The sequence below is a fragment of the Electrona antarctica genome (assembly GCF_951216825.1).
Source record: "Electrona antarctica genome assembly, chromosome: 12".
Taxonomy (NCBI): domain Eukaryota; kingdom Metazoa; phylum Chordata; class Actinopteri; order Myctophiformes; family Myctophidae; genus Electrona; species Electrona antarctica.
In genome coordinates this window covers 11,786,814-11,805,797 of record NC_136793.1, presented here as the reverse complement: position 1 = coordinate 11,805,797, position 18,984 = coordinate 11,786,814, and the positions used below count along the sequence as shown (strand labels likewise).

At 44.8% G+C, this 18,984-nt stretch overlaps 1 protein-coding gene across 2 annotated transcripts in view; it reads right to left on the bottom strand.

The window, feature by feature from the left end:
• Window positions 1–18,984, bottom strand: part of cfap299 (cilia and flagella associated protein 299) — a 123,766-nt gene that overhangs the window by 81,752 nt on the left and 23,030 nt on the right. For both annotated transcript variants that reach the window (XM_079516629.1, XM_079516628.1), the window contains exon 3: window positions 17,638–17,728. In XM_079516629.1, coding sequence (XP_079372755.1) covers window positions 17,638–17,728 — 91 coding nt within the window. The remainder of the gene's footprint in view (window positions 1–17,637; window positions 17,729–18,984) is intronic.

Below are 18,984 nucleotides of genomic sequence, written 5' to 3'. Positions count from 1 at the left end.
GCATCCTGTGCAGGTGTGACCGATTTAATAAAAAAAAAGTAAAGAAAGAAAACGTAACTTCTTACCCAGTGTAAATAAGAGCCAAAGCTACCAGGTGCACCCTTTGTTTGTGTGGGACTTGGCAGCAACGTGTGTTTCGCAACGGGGCCAAAGAGGGAAAAAAAAGAGAAATCACAATGAAGGTGAGGTCGTACGGGCTTTAGAAACTCAGCTGATCGGAAAGATAAATGCTGCGCCTCAGTGGAGGGAGAAGGACTCCAATATTGCTTTTAACGTATAGCTCTATTATATCATTTATTGTTTACAATTTACAATTTACAATTTAGGCATTTAGCAGACGCTCTTAATCCAGAGCGACTTACATTAGGCAAGAACAAAAGTATGGGAATACATCACATATATAAAATGCATTTATCAAGAAACATGCGTAAGCTAAGAACGTAACTAGAACATATCTATATGACACTATACATATTAACTATACATATATACTATACTATGCTATACATATGTACTATGATGTGCTATGACTACATACAATGCAATTATTGTGCTGTCTACATGACATGCTATAAGTCTGTTTCAAATGCTATCTAAGTCTAAAAAGTGCTATCTAAGGGGGTAGGATAAGTGCTATGGGCCAGGGGTTCTCAACCCGTGGGTCGCGACCCCTCGGGGGGTCGCCAAATTATTTTAGGGGGTCCCCAAATTATTTTAAAAAAAAAATGAGCTTGTAGATCTGCTATTTTTCAATAGCTAAATTATAACAATGCTTAAAACACCAAAAGGGGTTCCCGCCCAAAATGGTTTAAGGTTATTGTAGCAGTCAATTTATATTGGGGGTCGGGAGGGGGCGGGGCGGTCCCGAGACATTGCCAAAGCATTTCCGGGGGTCCCCGGCCAAAAACGTTGAGAACCCCTGCTATGGGCCATGATGGAGTCTGAAAAGGTGGGTCTTCAGACTACGGCGGAAGATTGGGAGTGATGCTGCAGTTTAGTGAACGAAATGTTATTTTTAGTCCAATCTGAATGGTAGTGTATGTTAATACAATGTAACGTATACAATTGGTTGTATTTTTCTTCTATCGAGTCTTTTAGATCCTGTGTCTAGTTTAGACACAACCTTTGACGGGATTCCGTTTCTGGTTTGAAACAGATTTTCTCCCCTGAGCAAGCAGTCAGGCTCTATTTAGCTCAGTTGTAAAAAAAAAATTCAGCAGTTGTCAATCAAGGGTAGAACAGGAGAGTTAATAGTAATACATGTTACAGTTTTAAATAACAGTAGCCATAACAAAGCGTAGAGAAACTGTTACAAGTAAAAGTCCTGTTTTAGAACTTTTACATGAGTAAAATTACCAAAGTATTGGTGAAATAAAATTACTCTATACGAATGCCCATTATCACAATGCAAAGCTCAACGCTTTGCATTACACCGCGATGGGGGGCTATTTTCGAAGTGGCGTTTGTTTCATAACAATACGGGGCAGCGGTGGCCTAAGGGTTAGAGGAGCGCCCTTGTTGCCGAAAGGTTGCTAGTTCGATTCCCTGGACGGGCAGGAGAAATCTGGGTGGGGAAGTGATTGTCATCACTCACCCAACACCGCTGAAGTGCCCTTGAGCAAGGCACTGAACCCCCAACTGCTCCCCCTGGAGCTGCTTAGTGGCCAACAGTATAAGACTGTGGTTGTACTGGTCAGCTCCCAGGTTTTAATGTGTGTGTGTGCATGTGTGTGTCTGTCTGTGTGTTTCTATGTGCAGGGCGTTGCTGAAAATGAGCACCTGTGCTCAGCTACTTCCCTGGGTAAATAAAGAATTAAAAAAATAATAATACTGTAAATCAGTAAAGTGACCAGAACAAGTAACTGAAGTTTTAAGTTAACATAAATTATACTGGAGTAAGAAGTATAATGTACCACTCACAAATGGGAGACGAGCTGTTTGTTACTGCCATCATGCATGTGGATTATCAATCCACGGTAATGCCCTTTGTGGTGAGGACCGTGTGGACAAGGCCATATAAGTTGAAAGTGTATTAACTAGACAGGTGTAATTTACACTTGAAAGGGTGAGCATGACATTAAGAGGTGGATAAAAGGTTCACTCCTTGATGAATGGCACAGCGTAGCGTACTGTCCAATACATCATTATGAAAGACCTTTACTTGAAATGGTATTCTGTCCTTTTCTTTTGGAAATTTTAATTGTATGTTTCTGCCCTAAGGTGTCAATCAATCAATCAATCAATCAACGTGTGTGTTGTGTGCATGCATGCATGCATGCATGCATGCATGCATGCGTGTGTGAGAGTGTGTGTGTGTGTGTGTGTGTGTGTGTGTGTGTGTGTGTGTGTGTGTGTGTGTGTGTGTGTGTGTGTGTGTGTGTGTGTGTGTGTGTGTGTGTGTGCGTGCGTGCGTGCGTGCGTGCGTGCGTGCGTGCGTGCGTGCGTGCGTGCGTGCGTGCGTGCGTGCGTGCGTGCGTGCGTGCGTGCGTGCGTGCGTGCGTGCGTGCGTGCGTGCGTGCGTGCGTGCGTGCGTGCGTGCGTGCGTGCGTGCGTGTGTTTCTAATGCATGCGCCTCTAAGAATAAATTATGTTTCTAATTATGACATTTAAACAATTTAATTGAGATCAAACCCTTGAAAAGAACAACTTGGAATGGGTTTTGCGATCAAAGTCAATTTGAGGGTCCGCGTCTCCGCGACATGAAAAAGCTCTACAGCGCTACAGTAACAAACCCCAGTTCGGCTAAATAAATTGATGAGATAATTCTACCCACTTCCCAGGGATAATAAACTGTAATTAAGGGATAATCAACAACAAGCTGTGTGGTTATAATGCACACGACGCGGAGGATCCACAGAGTGCATTATTCTAACATGCACTCTTGCGATAGAAACGTTGCATGGCACTACCGCATCTCTGTCAACAAGATGTCAAAAGACCACCACTGGAAATGAGTGCCAGCTGAGGCAGTCAGCTGACAGTAGTTACGTATTTTACCGCAATGTCAACACATGCGTTTTGTGTTCCCCGATTTTCAGTGCTTGTTTACACAGCTCTAATACTATGTAACAAGACTGGGAGTGTATAAGCCCGACTTGCAGAAAGGCAAGGCAGTGGCTCTAAAAGCAACTAAGGCCTGTGGCTCTAAAGGCAAGGCATTGCCTCTAAAGGCAAGGTGGCGGCTCTAAAGGCAAGGCATTGCCTCTAAAGGCAAGGTGGCGGCTTTAAAGGCAAGGCATTGCCTCTAAAGGCAAGGTGGCGGCTTTAAAGGCAAGGCATTGTCTCTAAAGGCAAGGTGGCGGCTCTAAAGGCAAGGCATTGCCTCTAAAGGCAAGGTGGCGGCTCTAAAGCCAAGGCATTGTCTCTAAAGGCAAGGCATGTAGCTCTAAAGCCAAGGCATTGTCTCTAAAGGCAAGGTGGCAGCTCTAAAGCCAAGGCATTGCCTCTAAAGGCAAGGTGGCGGCTCTAAAGGCAAGGCATTGTCTCTAAAGGCAAGGCATGTGGCTCTAAAGGCAAGGCTTTGCCTCTAAAGGCAAGGTGGCGGCTCTAAAGCCAAGGCATTGTCTCTAAAGGCAAGGTGGCGGCTCTAAAGCCAAGGCATTGTCTCTAAAGGCAAGGTGGCAGCTCTAAAGCCAAGGCATTGCCTCTAAAGGCAAGGTGGCGGCTCTAAAGGCAAGGCATTGTCTCTAAAGGCAAGGCATGTGGCTCTAAAGGCAAGGCATGTGGCTCTAAAGGCAAGGCATTGTCTCTAAAGGCAAGGCATGTGGCTCTAAAGGCAAGGCATGTGGCTCTAAAGGCAAGGCATGTGGCTCTAAAGGCAAGGCATGTAGCTCTAAAGGCAAGGCATGTGGCTCTAAAGCCAAGGCATTGTCTCTAAAGGCAAGGCATGTGGCTCTAAAGCCAAGGCATTGTCTCTAAAGGCAAGGCATGTGGCTCTAAAGGTAAGGCATGTGGCTCTAAAGGCAAGGCATGTGGCTCTAAAGGCAAGGCATTGTCTCTAAAGGCAAGGCATGTGGCTCTAAAGGCAAGGCATGTGGCTCTAAAGCCAAGGCATTGGCTCTAAAGGCAAGGCATGTGGCTCTAAAGGCAAGGCATTGTCTCTAAAGCCAAGGCATTGTCTCTAAAGGCAAGGCATGTGGCTCTAACGCCAAGGCATGTGTCTCTAAAGCCAAGGCATTGTCTCTAAAGGCAAGGCATGTGGCTCTAAAGGCAAGGCATTGTCTCTAAAGGCAAGGCATTGTCTCTAAAGGCAAGGCATGTGGCTCTAAAGGTAAGGCATGTGGCTCTAAAGGCAAGGCATGTGGCTCTAAAGGCAAGGCATTGTCTCTAAAGGCAAGGCATGTGGCTCTAAAGGCAAGGCATTGTCTCTAAAGGCAAGGCATGTGGCTCTAAAGGCAAGGCATGTGGCGCTAAAGCCAAGGCATTGGCTCTAAAGGCAAGGCATGTGGCTCTAAAGGCAAGGCATTGTCTCTAAAGGCAAGGCATTGTCTCTAAAGGCAAGGCATGTGGCTCTAAAGGTAAGGCATGTGGCTCTAAAGGCAAGGCATGTGGCTCTAAAGGCAAGGCATTGTCTCTAAAGGCAAGGCATGTGGCTCTAAAGGCAAGGCATTGTCTCTAAAGGCAAGGCATGTGGCTCTAAAGGCAAGGCATGTGGCGCTAAAGCCAAGGCATTGGCTCTAAAGGCAAGGCATGTGGCTCTAAAGGCAAGGCATTGTCTCTAAAGGCAAGGCATTGTCTCTAAAGGCAAGGCATGTGGCTCTAAAGGTAAGGCATGTGGCTCTAAAGGCAAGGCATGTGGCTCTAAAGGCAAGGCATTGTCTCTAAAGGCAAGGCATGTGGCTCTAAAGGCAAGGCATTGTCTCTAAAGGCAAGGCATGTGGCTCTAAAGGCAAGGCATGTGGCTCTAAAGCCAAGGCATTGTCTCTAAAGGCAAGGCATGTGGCTCTAAAGGCAAGGCATTGTCTCTAAAGGCAAGGCATTGTCTCTAAAGGCAAGGCATGTGGCTCTAAAGGTAAGGCATGTGGCTCTAAAGGCAAGGCATGTGGCTCTAAAGGCAAGGCATTGTCTCTAAAGGCAAGGCATGTGGCTCTAAAGGCAAGGCATTGTCTCTAAAGGCAAGGCATGTGGCTCTAAAGGCAAGGCATGTGGCGCTAAAGCCAAGGCATTGGCTCTAAAGGCAAGGCATGTGGCTCTAAAGGCAAGGCATTGTCTCTAAAGCCAAGGCATGTGGCTCTAAAGGCAAGGCATTGTCTCTAAAGGCAAGGCATGTAGCTCTAAAGGCAAGGCATGTGGCTCTAAAGGCAAGGCATGTGGCGCTAAAGCCAAGGCATTGGCTCTAAAGGCAAGGCATGTGGCTCTAAAGGCAAGGCCTTGTCTCTAAAGCCAAGGCATTGTCTCTAAAGGCAAGGCATGTGGCTCTAAAGGCAAGACATGTGGCTCTAAAGGCAAGGCATTGTCTCTAAAGGCAAGGCATGTGGCTCTAAAGGTAAGGCATGTGGCTCTAAAGGCAAGACATGTGGCTCTAAAGGCAAGGCATTGTCTCTAAAGGCAAGGCATGTGGCTCTAAAGGTAAGGCATGTGGCTCTAAAGGCAAGGCATTGTCTCTAAAGGCAAGGCATGTGGCTCTAAAGGTAAGGCATGTGGCTCTAAAGGTAAGGCATGTGGCTCTAAAGGCAAGGCATTGTCTCTAAAGGCAAGGCATTGTCTCTAAAGGCAAGGCATGTGGCTCTAAAGGCAAGGCATGTGGCTCTAAAGGCAAGGCATTGTCTCTAAAGGCAAGGCATGTGGCTCTAAAGGCAAGGCATTGTCTCTAAAGGCAAGGCATGTGGCTCTAAAGGCAAGGCATGTGGCTCTAAAGGCAAGGCATTGTCTCTAAAGGTAAGGCATGTGGCTCTAAAGGCAAGGCATTGTCTCTAAAGGCAAGGCATGTGGCTCTAAAGGCAAGGCATGTGGCTCTAAAGGCAAGGCATTGTCTCTAAAGGCAAGGCATTGTCTCTAAAGGCAAGGCATGTGGCTCTAAAGGCAAGGCATGTGGCTCTAAAGGCAAGGCATGTGGCTCTAAAGGCAAGGCATGTGGCTCTAAAGGCAAGGCATGTGGCTCTAAAGCCAAGGCATTGTCTCTAAAGGCAAGGCATTGTCTCTAAAGGCAAGGCATGTGGCTCTAAAGGCAAGGCATGTGGCTCTAAAGCCAAGGCATTGGCTCTAAAGGCAAGGCATGTGGCTCTAAAGGCAAGGCATTGTCTCTAAAGCCAAGGCATTGTCTCTAAAGGCAAGGCATGTGGCTCTAACGCCAAGGGATGTGTCTCTAAAGCCAAGGCATTGTCTCTAAAGGCAAGGCATGTGGCTCTAAAGGCAAGGCATTGTCTCTAAAGGCAAGGCATTGTCTCTAAAGGCAAGGCATGTGGCTCTAAAGGTAAGGCATGTGGCTCTAAAGGCAAGGCATGTGGCTCTAAAGGCAAGGCATTGTCTCTAAAGGCAAGGCATGTGGCTCTAAAGGCAAGGCATTGTCTCTAAAGGCAAGGCATGTGGCTCTAAAGGCAAGGCATGTGGCGCTAAAGCCAAGGCATTGGCTCTAAAGGCAAGGCATGTGGCTCTAAAGGCAAGGCATTGTCTCTAAAGGCAAGGCATTGTCTCTAAAGGCAAGGCATGTGGCTCTAAAGGTAAGGCATGTGGCTCTAAAGGCAAGGCATGTGGCTCTAAAGGCAAGGCATTGTCTCTAAAGGCAAGGCATGTGGCTCTAAAGGCAAGGCATTGTCTCTAAAGGCAAGGCATGTGGCTCTAAAGGCAAGGCATGTGGCTCTAAAGCCAAGGCATTGTCTCTAAAGGCAAGGCATGTGGCTCTAAAGGCAAGGCATTGTCTCTAAAGGCAAGGCATTGTCTCTAAAGGCAAGGCATGTGGCTCTAAAGGTAAGGCATGTGGCTCTAAAGGCAAGGCATGTGGCTCTAAAGGCAAGGCATTGTCTCTAAAGGCAAGGCATGTGGCTCTAAAGGCAAGGCATTGTCTCTAAAGGCAAGGCATGTGGCTCTAAAGGCAAGGCATGTGGCGCTAAAGCCAAGGCATTGGCTCTAAAGGCAAGGCATGTGGCTCTAAAGGCAAGGCATTGTCTCTAAAGCCAAGGCATGTGGCTCTAAAGGCAAGGCATTGTCTCTAAAGGCAAGGCATGTAGCTCTAAAGGCAAGGCATGTGGCTCTAAAGGCAAGGCATGTGGCGCTAAAGCCAAGGCATTGGCTCTAAAGGCAAGGCATGTGGCTCTAAAGGCAAGGCATTGTCTCTAAAGCCAAGGCATTGTCTCTAAAGGCAAGGCATGTGGCTCTAAAGGCAAGACATGTGGCTCTAAAGGCAAGGCATTGTCTCTAAAGGCAAGGCATGTGGCTCTAAAGGTAAGGCATGTGGCTCTAAAGGCAAGACATGTGGCTCTAAAGGCAAGGCATTGTCTCTAAAGGCAAGGCATGTGGCTCTAAAGGTAAGGCATGTGGCTCTAAAGGCAAGGCATTGTCTCTAAAGGCAAGGTATGTGGCTCTAAAGGCAAGGCATGTGGCTCTAAAGGTAAGGCATGTGGCTCTAAAGGTAAGGCATGTGGCTCTAAAGGCAAGGCATTGTCTCTAAAGGCAAGGCATTGTCTCTAAAGGCAAGGCATGTGGCTCTAAAGGCAAGGCATGTGGCTCTAAAGGCAAGGCATTGTCTCTAAAGGCAAGGCATGTGGCTCTAAAGGCAAGGCATTGTCTCTAAAGGCAAGGCATGTGGCTCTAAAGGCAAGGCATGTGGCTCTAAAGCCAAGGCATGTGGCTCTAAAGGCAAGGCATTGTCTCTAAAGGTAAGGCATGTGGCTCTAAAGGCAAGGCATTGTCTCTAAAGGCAAGGCATGTGGCTCTAAAGGCAAGGCATGTGGCTCTAAAGGCAAGGCATTGTCTCTAAAGGCAAGGCATTGTCTCTAAAGGCAAGGCATGTGGCTCTAAAGGCAAGGCATGTGGCTCTAAAGGCAAGGCATGTGGCTCTAAAGGCAAGGCATGTGGCTCTAAAGGCAAGGCATGTGGCTCTAAAGCCAAGGCATTGTCTCTAAAGGCAAGGCATTGTCTCTAAAGGCAAGGCACGTGGCTCTAAAGGTAAGGCATGTGGCTCTAAAGGCAAGGCATGTGGCTCTAAAGGGAAGGCATTGTCTCTAAAGGCAAGGCATGTGGCTCTAAAGGCAAGGCATGTGGCTCTAAAGCCAAGGCATTGGCTCTAAAGGCAAGGCATGTGGCTCTAAAGGCAAGGCATTGTCTCTAAAGCCAAGGCATTGTCTCTAAAGGCAAGGCATGTGGCTCTAACGCCAAGGGATGTGTCTCTAAAGCCAAGGCATTGTCTCTAAAGGCAAGGCATGTGGCTCTAAAGGCAAGGCATTGTCTCTAAAGGCAAGGCATTGTCTCTAAAGGCAAGGCATGTGGCTCTAAAGGTAAGGCATGTGGCTCTAAAGGCAAGGCATGTGGCTCTAAAGGCAAGGCATTGTCTCTAAAGGCAAGGCATGTGGCTCTAAAGGCAAGGCATTGTCTCTAAAGGCAAGGCATGTGGCTCTAAAGGCAAGGCATGTGGCGCTAAAGCCAAGGCATTGGCTCTAAAGGCAAGGCATGTGGCTCTAAAGGCAAGGCATGTGGCTCTAAAGGCAAGGCATTGTCTCTAAAGGCAAGGCATGTGGCTCTAAAGGCAAGGCATTGTCTCTAAAGGCAAGGCATGTGGCTCTAAAGGCAAGGCATGTGGCGCTAAAGCCAAGGCATTGGCTCTAAAGGCAAGGCATGTGGCTCTAAAGGCAAGGCATTGTCTCTAAAGCCAAGGCATTGTCTCTAAAGGCAAGGCATGTGGCTCTAAAGGCAAGACATGTGGCTCTAAAGGCAAGGCATTGTCTCTAAAGGCAAGGCATGTGGCTCTAAAGGTAAGGCATGTGGCTCTAAAGGCAAGGCATTGTCTCTAAAGGCAAGGCATGTGGCTCTAAAGGTAAGGCATGTGGCTCTAAAGGCAAGGCATTGTCTCTAAAGGCAAGGCATTGTCTCTAAAGGCAAGGCATGTGGCTCTAAAGGCAAGGCATTGTCTCTAAAGGCAAGGCATTGTCTCTAAAGGCAAGGCATGTGGCTCTAAAGGCAAGGCATGTGGCTCTAAAGGCAAGGCATTGTCTCTAAAGGCAAGGCATGTGGCTCTAAAGGCAAGGCATTGTCTCTAAAGGCAAGGCATGTGGCTCTAAAGGCAAGGCATGTGGCTCTAAAGCCAAGGCATTGTCTCTAAAGGTAAGGCATGTGGCTCTAAAGGCAAGGCATTGTCTCTAAAGGCAAGGCATGTGGCTCTAAAGGCAAGGCATGTGGCTCTAAAGGCAAGGCATTGTCTCTAAAGGCAAGGCATTGTCTCTAAAGGCAAGGCATGTGGCTCTAAAGGCAAGGCATGTGGCTCTAAAGGCAAGGCATGTGGCTCTAAAGGCAAGGCATGTGGCTCTAAAGGCAAGGCATGTGGCTCTAAAGCCAAGGAATTGTCTCTAAAGGCAAGGCATTGTCTCTAAAGGCAAGGCACGTGGCTCTAAAGGTAAGGCATGTGGCTCTAAAGGCAAGGCATGTGGCTCTAAAGGGAAGGCATTGTCTCTAAAGGCAAGGCATGTGGCTCTAAAGGCAAGGCATGTGGCTCTAAAGCCAAGGCATTGGCTCTAAAGGCAAGGCATGTGGCTCTAAAGGCAAGGCATTGTCTCTAAAGCCAAGGCATTGTCTCTAAAGGCAAGGCATGTGGCTCTAACGCCAAGGGATGTGTCTCTAAAGCCAAGGCATTGTCTCTAAAGGCAAGGCATGTGGCTCTAAAGGCAAGGCATTGTCTCTAAAGGCAAGGCATTGTCTCTAAAGGCAAGGCATGTGGCTCTAAAGGTAAGGCATGTGGCTCTAAAGGCAAGGCATGTGGCTCTAAAGGCAAGGCATTGTCTCTAAAGGCAAGGCATGTGGCTCTAAAGGCAAGGCATTGTCTCTAAAGGCAAGGCATGTGGCTCTAAAGGCAAGGCATGTGGCGCTAAAGCCAAGGCATTGGCTCTAAAGGCAAGGCATGTGGCTCTAAAGGCAAGGCATTGTCTCTAAAGCCAAGGCATTGTCTCTAAAGGCAAGGCATGTGGCTCTAAAGGCAAGGCATTGTCTCTAAAGGCAAGGCATGTAGCTCTAAAGGCAAGGCATGTGGCTCTAAAGGCAAGGCATGTGGCGTTAAAGCCAAGGCATTGGCTCTAAAGGCAAGGCATGTGGCTCTAAAGGCAAGGCATTGTCTCTAAAGCCAAGGCATTGTCTCTAAAGGCAAGGCATGTGGCTCTAAAGGCAAGACATGTGGCTCTAAAGGCAAAGCATTGTCTCTAAAGGCAAGGCATGTGGCTCTAAAGGTAAGGCATGTGGCTCTAAAGGCAAGACATGTGGCTCTAAAGGCAAGGCATTGTCTCTAAAGGCAAGGCATGTGGCTCTAAAGGTAAGGCATGTGGCTCTAAAGGCAAGGCATTGTCTCTAAAGGCAAGGCATGTGGCTCTAAAGGTAAGGCATGTGTCTCTAAAGGTAAGGCATGTGGCTCTAAAGGTAAGGCATGTGGCTCTAAAGGCAAGGCATGTGGCTCTAAAGGCAAGGCATGTGGCTCTAAAGGCAAGGCATGTGGCTCTAAGGGCAAGGCATTGTCTCTAAAGGCAAGGCATGTGGCTCTAAAGGCAAGGCATGTGGCTCTAAAGGCAAGGCATGTGGCTCTAAAGCCAAGGCATGTGGCTCTAAAGGCAAGGCATTGTCTCTAAAGGCAAGGCATGTGGCTCTAAAGGTAAGGCATGTGGCTCTAAAGGCAAGGCATTGTCTCTAAAGGCAAGGCATTGTCTCTAAAGGCAAGGCATGTGGCTCTAAAGGCAAGGCATTGTCTTAAAGGCAAGGCATGTAGCTCTAAAGGGAAGGCATGTGGCTCTAATGCCAATGTGGCGGCTCAAAAGGCAAGGCGTTTGGCACTCTGATGTGATGCAATGCAATGTGAGAGTGTGGACTATCCAACAAATGTATGCCACATCTTGATCAAAGCACAGTGAAGAAAAATCAGTGTTCCCCTGTTTTTATTTTTCCATAGGGCTGAGCCACCTTGAATTAGAGGCCACCTTATCCTCAAAGGTCATCAATTGTATCAATGTTTACAACAGACTTTTTTCCCCCACTGTCAACCTCGCATTGCGAGCGGGTACAGTAGCTACAGTATTGTCATTTTCTTCTTTTTGAAAAAAAACTTTAATCACATTTTCTCAAATGGATTAGAGTTTACATTTATTTAATTTACTTTTATTTATTTATTTCATTTTTTTGTTACAAAACATTGGTAATCTGTGGGCTATGATCCTCCAAAATTGGGATCGGTATCAGACCCCAAAATGTTGCACCGACCAGTCTGACTCTAATAGCAGTATAATTGTAGTATATATTGTAGTATATAGTATGTATATTTAGGACCACCGTTGAGCCGATTCTACTCTATGGCTCCGAGACATGGACACTTTCAAAGAAACTAGAGAAACGGTTGGATGGCACTTACACCCGCCTTCTAATGAGAGCGCAAAATCTGTCTTGGAAGAGCCACCCATCGACTAATCTAATATACGGCAACCTTCCCCGTGTTTCTTCACTAGTCCAATCCAGAAGAACACAGTTTGCCGGCCACTGCTACAGAGCTGACAATGAGGTTATATCTTCCCTTCTTCTCTGGAGTCCTGCCTCAAAGCAGACCAGAGGTAGAAAACTGTCGTTCCCTGATGTCATCGCTAGGGACACATGCATCAGTAAGCAGGAACTGGGGGTGGCAATGAAGCACCGGGAAGTCTGGCGTGGCATTGTGAAAGCCATGATCTCGACCGCGGTCGAAAAATGATGATGATTCAATGGTGATTCATTCATTCATTCATTCATTCATTCATTCATGATACATCATCTAAAAGGTTTATGTAAATTTAGTTCCAACAACCGTTATATTTGACAATTCCCAGTGCTCATGAAGGAAATCCTCCAATATTATTTTATGCCACAAACATGGCATAAAACTGTACTGAGATTTAAAAAGTATCTCGTATGGAACTACATGAAACATACATACGCCCACACATGAGCAAAATGTTCACTGGAATAGCTAAGTAAGGTAAACATACCAGCCGGGTCAAGCCTCGTCAAACTGTATTAAGATTACCTCTAACTCAAAGCGTTTCAAAGAGAAGGAGGTATTAAGTGCTCAAATGTGGATTTGATTTTAAACGGAGAGGTTGAAGGAAAATAAACATTTTCTCAGTGGATTTTTTTTTCATCAGAGGAAGCACTTAGGTGAGGAAAAATAAGAAGGGAGGAGGAGGAGGGGGAGGTAAGAATCATGTCAGCATAATATTGTTGAGAACACACAACACTGGGTTTAGTTGTCCTTGTTTTTCTTGTGACAACTTTCAAAATAGAGGAAGAAGGACTAAGGGATTACAGCAATAAAAAATGAATTAATTAATCTCACAAGTGAAAATGTGTTAGTCCAGGCTCCAATATGCAGTTTGTGCAACAGCTTGAAAGGACTAGAGTGCAGTTTCCTAAACACAATCCTCAATGTATAAAATCATGGTATTATTCCCCAAAATGTATGTTGCGGTCGCTGTCGCTGTACTTAATACCAGTAGAATAAATGAAGGGTGTTCATTCCCAACAGACATCGTTCCCACCGTGCATCGGCCTATAGAGAGTATGCGCATGCTTAAAGTGAATGGCACATCGAGTGGCAAATCGAGTGGCAAAGCAACAGGCAAAGTGAGTTTAACATTGTTTAATGTTGTTTAATGCAATCAGACAGGACTTTTCTTTTTGGATGTATGGGCTGTCAAGGCCAGAAAGTAGTTTTTTGCCACTCAGTAGGCATTCCTGCATAACTTCCGGGTTTGATGATGATGTCACGCGCATACTCTCTATAGTCCGTCTATAAATGCACAAAATCTCTTCCCGTCCGCTGCACACCCCCAGAACCATTCGACCGTTCAGCTTCAAACTTGGCATGGGGGGGAGTGCAGTGCAGAGTGCGAGGTCATACGATGCAGTGCTTGTCCCGAATCTAGCTACAAATGCACGGAATCTCGTCATGCGTGACCCCTCTGACTGGTCTACTTCAGACTTGGCATGTGTACTGTCCGCAAGGGCAGTGGCGTGCACAGATAGACACTAGGGGGTGCTAGAGCACCCCCTGCCCTTTTGGCAATGTGCCCTTTTGAAAAAAAAGGGGGGAAAAAATATAATTATTCATTATTATTATTTTTATTTTTTTGTACAGTATGTGGACCATGGTGACATTGATCAATTCTTGATAAAAAGCTTCTAATATATTATTTAGGCCCCAAAATCTATAAATATCACACTATTAAGACAACCGGCCGGTTTCACGAGCTGCACAAGGTGCCCTTTTTTTTCACTTGAGCACCTGCCCCTCTAAATGTCTGTGCACGCCACTGCGCAAGGGCATGATGGGAAGTCGGCGGATTGACGGTTGTCCAGAACCCAGTGCGACAATGGACCTCCATACTGTACTGTATGTAGCCTACTATACTGTTACAGCACAGTACAGTATGGAAATCACTGAAGAATGCACAAAATGGCCATCTGACTGATATCAGTACTATGATGTCATATTGATGACATCAGGGACCTCCATATATGTGACTCTTTTTGATACAGAGACAGTCATGGCGGCAAGAATAACTTAACTGTTCAGGAGAGGAGAAAAACTGATTTTCGTTAGCCCCTCCTATATACAGCTTTTGTCCCCACACGTCTCATATTTGCCATTGACAATGAAAGGAGAAATTAGGTCAAATGTCCGCCAAATATGACATAAATGTGTGGCAACACAAACATTAAAATAATGCCATTGACAATTGATATGACAAGAGGACCCTCACTTCACACGGGTGTGATTTTTTAGCACAGGCAGACTCTTCACATACTGTACTACTAGAGCATGTCTGAAATAATAATAAATAAATGTCAGAGCTGAAATCGATATGTAAATATACAGTATAAATCCTTAAACATGTAGCTAGGTGTAATGTTAGAGAGTCCACAGAAGTGAACCTTTCAAGCCTGTTTTCTCAACTCAACTGTTTTCTGCAAGACAAATTACTCTATAAGACATATCTCCAAAACTGGTGGGTCAAACTGAACAACCAATTATGTCAATTTGAAGCTATGATTCCCTGCTTTCATATGACATGAGAAATGTCATAATGTTGTAAATGATGTGTGTATTTCATTAACCATGTATCTCCATATTTCATAGAGGAATGACCAGTTGTTAAGCTGGGCTTGTACAGTAGATCTGCTATACTTTTGCTACTTTTGAAAAGAAAATGTGTGGAAAATCTTGAATAGAATAAAATAAGAAGGCCAGCAGTGGCGTGCACAGACAATTAGAGGGGCAGGTGCTCAAGGAAAGAAAAGGGCACCTTGTGCAGCGCGTGGAACCGGCCGGTTGCCTAAATAGTGTGAGATTTATAGATTCTGGGGACTAAATAATATATTAGAAGCTTTTTATTAAGAATTGATCAATGTCACCATGGTCCACATACTGTACAGTGTAATGTGTGCAGTGTGCAATGTGCCCTTTTTTTTTCAAAAGGGCACATTGCCAAAAGGCAATGTGCTCTAGCACCCCCTAGTGTCTATCTGTGCACGCCACTGAAGGCCAGGTTGAAAGTGGTTCAGTGTGTCTGTGCCTGGGGTTTATAAACATTGAACCAATGACAAGTATTTTAACAAGAGCTTATGACTAAATAATTATAATACAAAAAAAACATTGGATCCATTAGAACATAGAACTCCCTCCATTTCCTGAAGACAGACATACAAGGTTTTCACCTGACAGCGACAATGTTACACCTTTAATGGACAGCTCATATGACAAGCTGTGGGGCCTGCGGTGTCTATTTTTACAACAATTATGACATGTTTTGTTTCAACGCATTAATATCATGGATGAATGCTTGAGGAGTGGGAGTGATAGGTGTAAATAAACCTTGTGACAGGGTCTATGGCCACTGGAGGTGGTACATCAACGCAGGGCGGGAGAAATATAAATAAATCTCCTCGTATACAATAGCAAACATACGCGGACAATTATATGCCATTGGAGGAACAGTTATTGAACTGTGTTCTAGAAGCTGGCAGGACTGGGCTGAAACGGTGCATAAGCAGAGGTGGAAGAAGCCCAGAACTGGGCTGAAACGGTGTAGCAGAGGTGGAAGAAGTACGCTTTTATTCCAGGAAAAATAGCAACGCCACGAGTTAAATCTAATTCCTGTATTCAAAATGTTACTTCAGTAAAAGTGCAAAAGTATTGGCCGCAAACTAGTACCAAATAATGTATTATAGTAAGGGCATTTTATCAGGTATTTGACCAATCTGGGAACTAAATCGTTACCAAGAAATTTCTTCACCAATGTGTTTCTAAAGGTGTCTAATAACATATACTAAAAGTTTGAAATTCAACTCCCGTGGGAAATTGAGTTATTAGCATAATATGTGACCATACCCTTAACATCCTATATAAGGCAAAAAAGTCCAAATTTCATCATTCTTTAAGTAGCATGTGACATATGAAACTAGGGGGTTTTCATGATTCTGAATCCATTCCAAGCATTAGTTTTGCACAAAAAACACTCCTTGGGCTAAATTAGGCCATATCCACTTGACCAAATGTGCTGACCTCATCACGTTTGTGAGGCCGTTTTCCTCCCAAGGAGTGTTTTTTGTGCAAAACTAATGCTTGGAATGGATTCAGAATCATGAAAACCCTATAGTTTCATATGTCACATGCTACTTAAAGAATGATGAAATTTTGACTTTTTTTTTTTTATATAGGATGTTAAGGGTATGGTCACATATTATGCTAATAACTCAATTTCCCACGGGAGTTGAATTTCAAACTTTTAGTACATGTTATTAGACACCTTTAGAAACACATTGGTGAAGAAATTTCTTGGTAACGATTTAGTTCCCAGATGTTCATAGATTTCTCTTACTATTAAGTGTTTATCACTTTAAATGTAGCAGTTTTTGGAGAACGCAGAGAACGGCGTTCGAATCCTTTGAAGTGCCTCTATCTTGGCCGTGTAATCCAACACAATTGGCCTTATGCAATACTATTACTTTCCTCAGTGACGAGTAGTGTAACTTATTACAACTGCCAAATAAATGATTACATATTGATGATACGATTACTGATCCAAGTAATGTTGCGTAACTGTTCTTTGACCGAGATCAGTGCTCTCTAACCCCTCTGGATGGTTTGTCTATGACCGGTCCATCCGTCCAGCTGCGTAGAGGCCATGTTGTGACAGGAGGATGTGCAAAAATAACTGACTTACAAGCTATCAATAGCTATAAAAATACAATATACAAATATTGTAGTCTCTGTCGCTGCATTAGCTATAACTCATGTAGTCTCTGTCGCTGCATTAGCTATAACTCATGTAGTCTCTGTCGCTGCATTAGCTATAACTCATGCAGGTTGAAACTGGCAGCGTGTTGCTCCCGGTGAAACTCGTCACTGTCAGGAGGAAAGAGGCGGACCGGTGATGTGATGCCATGTAGGAGACGTGTGGTTGTCTACTCCTTCCCCAAGACCAACCGATGGGGGTGTCGGGAATTGCATATAACATTTTGATACAATGGGATAAATAAATACAAGAAAAAGCTATTTTCTTTTGTACTTTCACTGGAGTAGTTTTACTGAAGTAACAGCACTTCTACTTCCGTAGGATATTCCAGTATGCCTAATAAACCTGAATGAAGTGTACCATTGAAAAGAGCAGCTAAATGATTTATATTTAGGGGAAAAAATTGACCCCAACGAGTCTAAATGAACAATTAGGATTGTACCGTTAAATTGGGGTCCCAGAGATAAAAGACAAATCATATCAAATAGGGGTCTGTGGCCTAATGATTATCAAACTGTATATGTGCTGTACCTTCTTTTAGATTAACCAGTAATGAATCATGCGGATCTCGGTATCCACATGGGAACGTCATGGCTCCAACAGGGACCTGGGTCTTCAGGTGACCAGCCTGCATCATCAGTCCCCGGCCTACAGTATGACGTTTGACTCGACAGATTTGGACAAGTATGAAACGTGAAGAAAAACAGTAGAGGTACTGTACTTATGGGACCTGCTGGCAGCATGCTCTGAAACTTTGGGGCTGTTCAGTCCAGCAGTTTGCAAGTATACACGCACGCACGCACGCACGCACGCACGCACGCACGCACGCGACCACTTCCACCACCGATGTAGCACATCTACATGCTCGTTGTGAGCTTGTACTGTAGATTTGCTTTTTTTTTTAAGGAGGAAAAGAAGGAGCGCAGCAACCGAGTGTAAAATAAAGCAGGTATTTGAGTCTCTGCATTGATTCGTGTAGGGCTCAGTTGGGACTGGGTGCTGCTGGGTGTCGGTCCGGGGAGACAGCTGGTCCAGACAGTGTTTGGAAGGGGGGGGTGGGGGGGGCATTTCCACTCAACTTGACACAGTATGGATTTTGTTCCCGCTCCTAATGGAATTGCAGACATATTTCGGCGGGGGAATCCATCCCATTACGTAGCATTCAGAGTGGATGTAATAATGTACTCACAGTCATTTCCCCGCTGCGGTTGGCCTCCTCGCGCTCCGCCAGAGCCTTCAGGAAGTTATCTTTGAGTTCTCTTCCTGCACTTGCCAGTGTCCTGGAAAGGAAAACATTCAGAAGAGTTTGAAATGTTGCTTTTAAAAGCCCCCCGAAAGCACATGGAGCCTTTAGAGCAAAGAGAGAGCTTTCCTTCTCCTTAGGCGAGGGCTTTGAAAACACGCCGGAGATTCAGCCCTGCGTATTCCCATCCCTGCACGGCAAAGTCCTTTAAAGCTGCCATCTGTATAACTCGTATGTCTGCGGGATTTGAACCACGGTCTCACGGCTGAGAGATAAAAGGTCTACTGCTCAGCCAATGCCCCGGATAATAAGCGCTTGGCCAGGGGGTGTATGAGCTTATATTGTATTTACAAACTCTACCATACAGATGTACTAGTTACCGTTTATTGTATTAACATACTCTACCATACAGATGTAGTAGTTTATTGTATTAACATACTCTACCATACAGATGTAGTAGTTTATTGTATTAACATACTCTACCATACAGATGTAGTAGTTTATTGTATTAACATACTCTACCACGCAGACGTACTAATTATATTGTATCAACGTACTCTACCATGCAGACGTACTAATTATATTGTATTAACGTACTCTACCATGCAGACGTACTAATTATATTGTATTAACGTACTCTACCATGCAGACGTACTAATTATATTGTATTAACGTACTCTACCATACAGATGTAGTAGTTATATTGTATTAACATACTCTACCATACAGATGTAGTAGTTTATTGTATTAACATACTCTACCATACAGATGTAGTAGTTATATTGTATTAACATCTCTGCCACGGAGACGTACTAATTATATTGTATTAACGTACTCTACCATGCAGACGTACTAATTATATTGTATTAACGTACTCTACCACGCAGACGTACTAATTATATTGTATTAACGTACTCTACCATACAGATGTATTAGTTTATATTGCATTAAAGATTTGACCTAAAACTTAATCTGGGGTTGCTTGGCAACCTAGAACCATTCATACGTTGGTGAAGAGCGCAATCTATCACAAACCACTGAAAAGACCACATGACGGAGATCTCCGTCATCGGCGGTGAAGCATTAGATTAGACTTGACGTACATCTCCATCAACGGCATGGAATGTGTAAACACCTAGGCTATCATACACATGTGCTAGTTATATAGTATTAACATACTCCACCATACAGTTTGATTCAAATAATGATTTATTCATTAAAATATAAATTCCGGCCTGGGCCGGTTTAGCGGTCCAGGAACCTTGGCTGGTAATCCAGCATGACAGTGTGTCG